General features: G+C 47.6%; 1 protein-coding gene across 1 annotated transcript in view; it reads right to left on the bottom strand.

Annotated features, from left to right (window-relative positions):
• Positions 1–377: 377 nt before the first annotated feature.
• Positions 378–11,260, bottom strand: part of LOC134380763 (protein disulfide-isomerase-like protein of the testis) — a 52,983-nt gene continuing 42,100 nt past the window's right edge. Inside the window, exons 10-14 of the mRNA XM_063100894.1 lie at positions 9,297–9,494; positions 5,337–5,457; positions 3,177–3,355; positions 1,646–1,735; positions 378–621 (exon numbers count right to left, since the gene is read on the bottom strand). Of these exons, the coding sequence (XP_062956964.1) occupies positions 388–621; positions 1,646–1,735; positions 3,177–3,355; positions 5,337–5,457; positions 9,297–9,494 (822 nt within the window). The 3' untranslated portion in view covers positions 378–387. The remainder of the gene's footprint in view (positions 622–1,645; positions 1,736–3,176; positions 3,356–5,336; positions 5,458–9,296; positions 9,495–11,260) is intronic.

Here is an 11,260-nt window from a genome sequence, read left to right as displayed (position 1 = left end):
CTAGCTTTGTAACCCTGACTGGTTGCTCAGAAGCTCTGTGCCTCAGTTTCCTCATCTATAAAACGGGGAAAACGAAACCTAGCCTCCAGTGATGTTGTGAGAACTAGATGCGTGACCAGCATGTTGCAAACACTCATTAAATGTTGCTGTTGTGACTTCCCTTGCAGGCCTTTCTGAACTCCAAGGCCAAACAGCTCTTCTAAGGCAGCACCAACCAGAAAAGAGAGGTAATGAGTAAAACAGGGGCTAAAGACATGCAGGGCCTTTATTATCCAGCCCCCCACCTGCCCCACCACACTGATATATAATTTTTTTTGGCGTAAATCCACTCATAAAATGATGCCAGACCCTGAAAACTGGGCATCTTCCCTCTTGGATTTGGAGAAGCTAAAGTTCTTCCTTGACTTTTGGTTTCTTCCCTGGTTTGGGAGGTCCCTTTGGCTCAGCCACCACCACCTTCTTTTCAGCCGTTTCCTTCTGCACAGCAGACTCTCCCAGCTGGGTCACGTTCTCCAGCTCAGGCAACCGCTGTCGAGGTAACTCTTTCTCTGTAAAAGGTGCCTCCTCTTCCTCAGCCAATACCTCCTCTTCTGTCACTTCATGTTGCTCAACAGACAATAGCTATTAAGGAAGAGGAGAGAGGGAGGGAGAGAGGGAAGGAAGAAGGAGATAAAGAAATAAAGAGACAAGAAATACGTGATCATTGTGACTATAGTTGTCAAGGACTCTTTTTCTGGAAGCGTCCACAGAGAATCAGTCTTCAGCCTGGAGGGTCCTCACAGACGCTAATGGTCCATTTGGCTTGGATGGTAAAGTGCCCACCTGTGGTTTTTCTCTTCTAGTGTGAGGACCTTTGGGGGATGCACCCTTCCCCTACTCGAGGTCCCACCCCTAGGTCCAGGACTGGGCAGGTGACCCAGGCTTAGCTAATGAGATTCCTGTCTAGGACATTTTCTGGAACTACTAGGTGCTTTCTTTCTAAGCTGGGAGGATGTTAGTTTGGAGCTGTGGGGTAATCTTGACCTTCTGTGAGAATGAAGCCAACACAGAGGAAAACAGAGAAGGGAAGATAAAGAGAGTTTGTGCTTCCAGACCCACCCCTGCCTGATGCTCTACCAGATGTATGGGATAGATTCCCACTGTTGCCTAAACCGAAGAGTAGTGTCTCTGACATTTGCAACTGAAAGACTCCTAACTAATACAGATGGCACCTTCCTAACTAATACAGATGGCACCTTTCAGCAGATGGCCTCCCTGAGGTATGGTCAGAGGAGAAGGACGATTGTGGGCCTACCCATCAGGAGAATAATGCCAGAGGGTAGGATCCCATCCAGACATCGGCTGGTGTCTCAGGAAAGTGAACCGAGAGAAGCAGCCCTGGGAGCCGTGTGTACCTCAGAGCCTTGACCCTTCCCGTGTTTGTAAAGTCTGACACATCTGCTTCCTCACAGTAGGTGCCCTTGAAATAAAGGTGACTGGTTAAGGCACCCAACCTAGATGGTTGTCCATCCATCCTCAACCATCAGGGAGCACAAAATTCCAGACTCTCGGCACCTCTTTTCTAATCCGTTGAGTTGCTGGCAATTCCGTGTGGGACAGAACAACCTGGGGTGCTGCTGCTGCTGCTGCTGCTGCTGCTGCTTACCTCACCCTCATCCGTGTCCCTGGTCTTGACTTGGCTTTCCAGAAAGTCAGAAAAGCCCTTTATGGTATGTTCTCCCTTGTACGGTACAGCCTGGGGAGAAAATGGAACAGGGTCAGGACAGCGGCCCCTTCCTGCCAGATGCTCGTGGACTACGACATAGGTAAACCCAGGTCAAATTCCTAACCTGGGTACACTGGACAGATTCCTTAACCTCTGAGCCTCCATTACCATGGCTCTAAGATAAGGATAATAAAAATCCCCACATCACAGGCTGCAATGTAGTGGATCAAAGGACGGACTGAGGAACCACACTGCCGGGGCTTGAACCCTGGCCGCGTTACTTAGCAGGGCGGTCTCGTTGCTTAATGTCTCTATGACTCATTTTCCTCATCTGTAATATGGAGATAATAATAGTACCTACCACACAGTGCTGTTACAAGGATTAAATGAGTTAATATATGTAAAGGGCCCTGAACAGTGCCTGACTCACACTGAGTGCTGTATGCATTTGCTGTTCTGATTATCACTATAAGAACAACAATGGGAATTATTATTTTGCAGCACGTCTTGCACATGGTGGTGCTCAGTCTTCTCTAGTTCCCTTTCCTCTTTCAGTCTCTCAGAAGGCTAAGAAGCTGGTTACTGCCCACTGGTTGTCTAAACTCCCTTCCCGATGACTTCAGATCAGCGACACTCAGCCTCATTTTCCCTGGCTCCCCTGCGTGCATCTTCTGCACCAGGAGGACGGCGTCTGCTTCACTGTGCTGCAGTCGTCCTTCTGCCACTGCTTTGTCCACAGCATATTTCCCACCTAGAGTCCGCAGCCCCTCCTCTGACAGGATTTAAACCCCTTCCATTCTTCAGAGTCCCATGTCCTCGTGAAGACTTCCAGCCACACCTTCCCTCCCAAATCTGTCCCTCCCCTCACTCCAATCACATTTAGAGAGGGACCTGGACCCTAATGACTTCTCTCTCCCCTGCTCAGCCATTCTCTTCTGAGGAGCAGGAGCCTTGGCTCGTGCTTCTTTGATTGACACCTGTCCCCACGTGCCAAAGTGGCACAGAGAGCCCGCTCCATCAACCCTGGTGATGGCTGAGGATGAGAATCCCAAGGTAAAGAGATGCTGATTGTGTGTCTCTAGTGTCCCTTCTTCCTTCCTCTGCCCCACCCTCTTTATTCACATGGAGATGCCTCCCGCCTTACTCCATACAGTCTGGGTAGAGCTCAGCCGCAACACTAGAGGGAAGCTTGTGCCCAGGCCCGACTAATCACAACACCCACATCCACTTGGCCACAATGATTGGGTCAGGGGTGAGCAGCTGACCGAAGCGGTACCTAATTACAGTGAGTCTAAGGACTTTGATGGAAGCTACTGGAAAACACTCTTTGGACTATTTGAGAGGACAATAGAGGCTGGAGCTGAGGATGAAGCTGGTTTGGTAGAAAGCAGAGCTGGAGACAGGGAGAAACTGAGTCCCTGATGAAAACTTATCAACGCTTTTAGTTACATGGGTCGCAAGAGCCCCTCACTTGTTGAGAGTCGGTGGGAAAAAGCCTGAAGAATGGGTACCGGTCCAGGAACATCAGCTGAATGTCGTTTGCCGTGATGTCGATCTTGGCGATGGTGACTGTGGAGTGGTTCTGATACTTTCTGCCCAGCTCCTCCAGCACCGGGAACAGCGCCGTGCACTTCTCAGACCAGGGAGCGTCTGCAAGAGAGGGCGCTGCTCAGGCTCCCGCAGCCACGACTGAGGCCGACGCCCCCCACCGCCGCCTCTGCCCTGGTCCTGCTGCTTTGCAAATTGTGCTCCCCCTTTCTTAACCACACGTCAGCTATTTTACATCTCAGCCATGCCACACGCTCACTCTATCAGTGCTAACGTTTTCTTCTAGTCTGGTTTTTTTGTTTGTTTGTTTGTTTCCTTTCTTTTAGCATAGCATTCCACTCCAGTCAAACGAGAAAACCAAGATAAATATTACCTAGATGATTCCTCATGCTCTGCCAAAAAGCGCGCGTGCGTGTGTTTGTGTATGTGATTGTGTGTGTGTGTGTGTATGTGATTGTGTGTGTGTGTGTGTGTGTGTGTGTGATAGCACAGGGGTTATCCAACAGAGGTTAAGCTGCTCACCCAAGGTCATTCAGTAATTAGGCAGAGAAAGTGGGATTTGAAAACAGGCTAGTTTGACTTAAGACCCTTATATTACAAGTATAACACAGTATAATACAGTATAATATAATATCTCATCCTTCCACTGAAACTCAGAGCTCAAAGTCTCTGCTCTGCAGGAGGAACGGCCTCAAAGGCCCTCAGACACCACCTTTGGATGATCATCCCCCATTTACAAACCAGGTGCCTCCACGACCCCCTGCCAGCAGCATCTCTGGCCACCCCCCAGAGCCTGATGGGCCCTGGGTCAGAACAGGACCGGGCATAATGGCTACAGCCCCAGGGAGCAAACCTGACAGCCCTGCTTCCAAGAAAATGAGGCTGCTGTTGCCTTTTACCAGAATCAAATGGCGTCTCCTAACTGATGTCAGGGAAGTACAGAAAGGCTGCTGCAGCCTTTCATTTAAAGGCTGCAGATCGTGGTGATTCAGCCACACAGATTTAAACACCAAGAGTCCATTTCAGTGAGATTGTAAAAGGCCTGCATGAGGCAATCCAGCTTTGTCTTACCTTCAGAGAAGTGACAGCATCAGGGCTTGTTTTGAACTTTTTGCCCTGCTACTTACTGTGTGACCCAAGGTAAGGTAATTAGCCTCTCTGAGGCTGGGCCCCTGATCTGTGCCATGAGGAAGCCACCACACTGTCCTCATGCGTTTGTGTCACACACCTCACTAGAGCAGGTGTGCAGACAGCAAACTTGTGCTGGGCTCACTGTATGCTCACTAAATGCTAAAACAAAAGAGATGTCTGAAGTAACTTTGGGGTCACCTCCTTCTATGTCTCAGGATGGGAGAGAATGCCCCTGGCTGTGGCTGTCACGTATAAATCAAAAAAGTGGGAGAAGAGTGACAGTCCTTAGGGGAGCACTGGAAATAATCATAATAACAGGAACAATAACAGCAATGACAGTTGTCATTCATCAGGTGCTCACACTGTGCAACACTGTGCTAAGTCCTTTACATGAAGGGTTTGGACCCCACCTCATGTCGGCCATTCAATAGTCATATAAAGCCAGAGGCAGGGGATTCTGTACACAACTACGCGTGTAGGAGCTGGAGCCAGACGGCCTCCGTGCAACTAGTTCCAGCACTTACTAGCTGTGTGACGCTGGAAAGTTGCTTCACCTCCCTGAGACCTGTTTAGTACCTGTAGAGTACAAACAATTAGCAGCTACTTTCAAAAGGATATTGTGAGGACTAAGTGAGATAATGTACGCAATTAGGCCTGATACCCTGCAGCATCCAATCAGACGGTGGCAGCCGTCAGCATCATTATTGCTGTAAATAGCCACAGGCCTGGATTCCGTGAGGCATTCCGTACATTCCAAGAATTAGATTTGGGGGCACAGAGCTGCACCGTAGCTGACAGCATCTTGATCTGATCTCTTTGGGTATGTGAAGACCATCCTTGGCATGCTGTATTGATGGGTTTTGGAGATTTCAGTGCCCAGGAATTCAGGAGCAACACTGGATAAGTAATGTTGGGGCCTGGTGCCTCCCATCGCCTCCGTGGAGGTACTTACAGAACATGACAAATACGTCCCTTTCCTTGTCAAAGACGACCACGTTGAAGTTCTTCCCCACAAGCTGCTTAACCAGCCCCTGCTCCCAGTATTTTGGAATCTCTTCGCTGGATTGATGTTCCTAGAAAGCAAATTCAAGAGCTCTAACAGTCTCTAGAAAGGGGTTCAAATTTGGAGCTCCCCACCCTGACTGGAAACAACGAAAGCTTTTCTCTTGTGTTTTTTGGTTTGGGTTTCACAAGAGCCTTGGGAAAGAGTTCAAAATGCTGAGATAGATCACAAGCTTGAAGTCAACTCTGGATTGTCCAGGGTGAATTGGGGTCGGAGGGCTGCGGAGGAGATGGAGCTCCAAACTGGGGTGGATTCTAGCACTTACATACATGACTCTTGGGATTCTTAGGTGAGAGTGAGGTTCACATTTCTAACGACTTCACTAGTTTGTTTTTTCAAAAATTAGCTGCTTCCGGTTACTTCAAGAATCACAACCAAGATCACGTATGTGACCTATAAAACCTCCGTCACCCTCTGGGTGCTGCCAGCCTCCGAGCCCTTCCCCATTCTCCCTGCTTTCCGCAGCCCTGCTGCTCTGCTTTCACCCAAACGGCTGCCCTTGCTCCCACTCGGGCCTCTGCTATGCTGTTCCCTCTGCCTGGAAGGCCCCTTCATCCCTGACTCCCACCCTTCCTTCTTACCTAGTTAATGCACGTGTGTCCTTCTGCGTGACCTCAAGGGAAGACCTTCTTGACTCTCCCCTAGACTAGTGAGGTCCCACTATCATCAGTTCTCAGAACATGTGGTACTTTTCCTTGTATCACTCACTCGGGTTTATCATTCATATTTGTTTCCTGGGTTGATTAATGTGTCTCTGTCACACTAGATGGAATGACATAAGGGACTTTCCCTCCCTCATCACTGAGTATGCACTGCCTAGTGCACAGTATCAGGCACATGAATGAATGAAGAATAAACTCAGCTCTTGCTGCTCTTTGAAGGACGTGTTGGAAATCTCAGAACATATGTTTCCCTACGATCATTGCCTCCTGAATATCTCTCGAATCCACACCCTTCTCTCCATCTGCACCGTCACGGCCCTAGTCCGGGCAGCCTACATCTCTCACCTAGATCACTGAATAGCCTCCTGATGGTCCCCCTGGATCTCCTAATTCCCTCCACACCTTCATTCTCTACAAGCAGGGCTCTGTTTTCACCATGCAAATCTGTGTCTCAGTGCTCTTAGGACGCCCCATCCTTAACATGCCCGTGACGCCCTGGCTGGACAGCCTCTGCCCAGCTCACCAGCCTTTGTTCCCACACTGTCCTCGCTCACCCCCACTCCACCTCTAGAAAGGACTGAAAGATTCTTTCAGTGGCAGCATAAACGGCATGGTGGCTAGGCGTGGGAGATGGGAAAAGGTGAAAATGATGGGAAAGTAGGAATGAGCCAGATCAGGGAGATGTCATAGGTCCTGTGAAGGACGCTCATCTCTGTTCCAAGAGCAGCAGAGGACGTGTTGGCCTTTGAGGGGGAGACAGACGCTTCCTCAGATCTAACTGGAGAAACAAGAGAGAGGACAGTGGCGTTCCAGGCAGGGTTGTAGATGTGGTGACGGAAAATGAGGAAGCCTCAGAAGGAAGACTTCTGTTTTCTCAGTTTGGGTAGAGCACGCAGCAGAGAGAGGAAGGAGGGAGGGGGTACGAGGAGAAATAGACTCACACAGTAAGAGAACGAACACACGAGGAGAAATGTACATAGAGACGCCTGAACATTTCTGAGAGTTCGTGGGAAGTTTGGTTCGTGACTTCATGAAACTAGCCAGCCTCAAGGTGATGTTACCTTTCTCCAATATTGGTCTGGAAATAGGAAAGAAATTAAGAGGGTTCAAGATGAGTTGGAATTTTGCCTGGTGAGCACCACAGGTGCAGAGGAGGTGGGAGTGGAGGGGACAACGGAGTGAAGGAAATCATCACTAGAGCGACGAACTGTGCCATCCAAGTTCAGGAGGGGGCGCTAGGAGATTGTAGAAGGGGATCAGGAGATCGGAGGCCGTGAGAAAGACAAGTAACTGTAGCAAGCCAGGGGCTGGAGAAGGGAACTAAGAGGGTGGGAAGCTTGAAATCAGGCATTCAGAGGGGCTGTCAGCTGTGGAGTGTGGCCATGACACCAGGTGGCTGAATGGCGTGGACACACTGATTCTTAGAGAAGAGAGACCAGGGTTTTAGATGTTGACAGCTCTGGAAACGATGGCAGGTGGGGGTGGAGAGCAAGTCTGCGACCAGGAGCTTAAGCCCTCGGAGTCAAGCGGAGATGGTCAGAGGACAGCAAGAGGGGCAGGAGCAAGCAGTCTAACGTCCAAAAGCACAGGACCCAGAGGATCTGGGGTTTTTGAAGGTGGAAGGAGGAGACATAGTTTGGAAGTGGCAAGAAGGGCACCAGCCTCACTGCTTGGCCCCATGACAATTTTGTGCATAGGAGAAAACAGCTTCCGCTTGAGAAGGCTGCCGGGGAAGTGGACAGAAGGTCATGGCAACACTCAGGGGTAAGGTGACCATAGATTTTGGCCTGGAATATCTCAATTTACAACAGTTGTTCCAGGATATTTTTAAAGAATGCCCCCTTTACTCTCAAAAGTATCCCAGTTTGGAAAATAAACAATACAGTCTCCTTACTCAGCAAGATAGTTGATGATACAGCAAGTGCTCAATAAACACTGGGGGATCCAGTGTCCTCACTCGTGTGTGGAAACTGAAAAAGCTAACCTCGCAGGTAGAGAGTAGGATAGTGCTTACTGGAGACTGGTGGGTGGAAGAGGGATGGGGAGACAGTGATCAGCGGGTACAAAGTTGCAGACAGAGAGGATGGATGGGGTCTGGGGTTCTATAGTGATACAGGGAGACGACAGTTAACAACAAAGAGCTGGGTATCTTTGCATTGCTAGTCGAGATGATGTTGAGCGTGTCCAGCGCAAAGAGGTGACAAATGTTTGAGGTGATTGATATACTAAGTGCCATGATATGATCATTGATCACAGTATGAATGCACCAAAATATATTGTATTCCATAAATATATACAATTATCATGGGTCAATTAAGAAAAATAAATTAAAAAGAGAAACAGAAAAGGGAGAGAGAAATAGTAGAACAGTAGTTTCCAGAGGCAGGAAGAGGGAGGTGGGAGGGGGAGACGGAGAAAGGTTGGAAGACTGGTACAAAGCTACAAAGTTGCAGTTAGACAGGAAGAATAAGTTCTGGTGCCCTAGAGGACAATAGCTAATAATATTGTATTGTGTATTTCAAGACAGCCAGAAAAGAGGATCTTGAATATTATAACCACAAAGAAATGATAAATGTTTAGGTGATAGATATGCTAATTGATCAGATCACTATTTAATGTATGCAAGCATTGAAACAACAAACTGTACCCTATAAACATGTACAATGAAAAAAATAAAAGAATATAAACAGTGGGTGATGATGTGTTACATGGCTATGTTTCTGCAGCCTCTCCTTTTTAGCAAAACAGACCCTCTTCTTATGCCATCCAACAGAAAGGTCCCTAAAGCCTCTGGGGTAAATCTGGATTGCTCTGTGTGTTCCATTCCCTCCTCCCCAAAGCAACCCTCTACCCTCCGACCAAGTAAATGTTTCACAGTAGAGGCTGATAGGAGGATAACAGCCTCCTTTCAGAGGATAAGTTAGCCCTCCTGAGTGCCTGCATTTCAGTGGGATATTACTGCAAAGAAAATGCCTTCACTTTACACTAAAAAGTTAATGTGGAATTATAAGCTCAGAATAGGTCAAAGGTGGATAGATTCAAGGTGGAGAGATGGGGGGCTTTCCTTATATTGAGCCATGAGGTTGACCTTTATTCTGCCTCTCCATTCAGGTGACCAAAGCCAGCAGGATTACAAGAAAGGGATGATTTTGAGGTTCTGATAAACTTTATCCGAGAGCAAACTCACCTTGGCACTGTGACTCAGGAAGCTGTGGCCAAATTTCTTGAGGTTTTTGTAGGTTATCTCATCCGAAGGCATTTTGTACCTGGCATCGGAGCTTAAGTTTAGGATTTGGACAGATGGGATGTTGACCTCTGTGATCTGGAAGTACCCAAGGACACGTCGATTTCTGGGTTCATCTGCATCCACAAGGATGAAAAGGATCTGCCAAACCAAACAAAACCAGTCTCTCTGAATCCTTACCAAGGGAGAGAAACTGGTGGGAAGCTGTGGATGAACGGAATGCAAATAGTGGGGTCTATGGAGAGCCTCTGAGGACTTGCACCCAAGTGCACAGGCAGGCAGCAGCCAGCAGCCAGCAGCCACCAGCCCGGTTTCAGCATCATGTGGCCCGCACCATCCACACAACTTTAGGAAGTCAGGAAGTCCTGAACTTTTATCTTGGTCTGTGCCTCAGTTTCCTTAACTGTAAAACGGTGACTATAATTGTACCTACCTTATAGCATTGCTGTGAGAATTAAACAGGACAATGTATGTATAGGCAAGTGGAAAATGTTCAGCACACGCCAACTCATTATTCAAAATTATTCTATCTAGGAAATCCACAACTTCACTCACTCATTCATTTAACAAATATTCGTGGACTGCCTACTATGCCTTAAGCATATCACTAGGCACTGGGGATACAACACTGCCCAAAGCAGACAAAACTCCTGCCCTCACAGAGCTTACACTCTAGTCTAGAAGACAGATGATAAATGAGCAGACAAAAGAATAAACTCAGACAGTGATGAGTGCCAACGACACCACAAAACAGGATGATGTGACAGAAAGTGACTGCGCAGACAGGTGAGGTAGGGGCTCGGTGTCAGGTAGAGAATCTGAGGAGGGGACATTTTAGCTGGGACCCAGGTGACGAGTGAGCGAACAGTGACCCAGGCAGTGGAAAATGCCAAGGCAAAGGCCTGGGGGCAAAATAAACAAACACAGAGCTTCCACTGTTCCAGGAACAGAAAGGAGAGGGCAGGGTGGCTTCAGCACCATGAGGGAGAGTCATGGGAGAGGAGGTCAGAGGCCCAGTGAGGAGCCGGCTTTACTCTGAACACAATGGATGGCCACTGCAGGACGGTAAGCCAGAGAGCGACCTCACATAATTTTTAAAAGACTGCTCTAGTTGCAGAGAAGAAGCAAGAGTGATAACCTGATTATTATGCGACACATATATGTAACCTGATTATGCAACATGTATATGTATCAGACCGGACCCCATAAATGGGCACAATTACAATGTGTCAATTAAAAATTTTTTTAAAAGAAAGAAATTAGATCCCCAAAGTGAATATTATGTTCTCCTTAAGTTGAGTGGTGGGTTCACCAGTGCTCATTTATTGGTATGCATTGTAATTAACATGCATAATATATATTCTTTGTAATTTTCAAATCTGTTATAAAATTTTTCTGCCAAATATTTTATAAGAAAAATGATCCTGTTAACTTCCAAAAAGAGAGAGCAGAAATAGGGAGACAAGTTAGAGGTCACTGCAGACACCTGGGGTGAGATACTTTCAGGTCATTCATCCACCAAAAGATGAAGGGTCCCACTGTGCGCCACTCTTCTGGGTGCTGGGGAGACTGTGAAAAATCGAGCAGACCTATTAAAACTGTCCTTGTATACGTTCAACAAGTACTGGCTGCCTTCCACACGCAGGGCACTGGAGTCGAGAGGGGAACGAGCTAGATGCAGGGGTACGTTCCACTGGAACAATGTTAATCCACCTAATTATCTCTGGCTCTGCGATGGATCATAATCAATAAATGGCATTTAGGAAGCCAAGCAGTTGGAGTAACAGCAATTTAGAATTTCATCCCTGATACATGCCAAAATAAATTCCAGCTAGATTAAAGAGTGAAAAAAAAAACTGGAAAAAAATATGGCTAAGTATTGATTACAATAGCACAGGAAAAATAGA

This window comes from Cynocephalus volans, chromosome 6 (genome assembly GCF_027409185.1).
Source record: "Cynocephalus volans isolate mCynVol1 chromosome 6, mCynVol1.pri, whole genome shotgun sequence".
NCBI classification, from domain to species: domain Eukaryota; kingdom Metazoa; phylum Chordata; class Mammalia; order Dermoptera; family Cynocephalidae; genus Cynocephalus; species Cynocephalus volans.
Note: the sequence above shows the minus strand (reverse complement) of the source record. Positions and strands in the feature narration are given on the sequence as shown.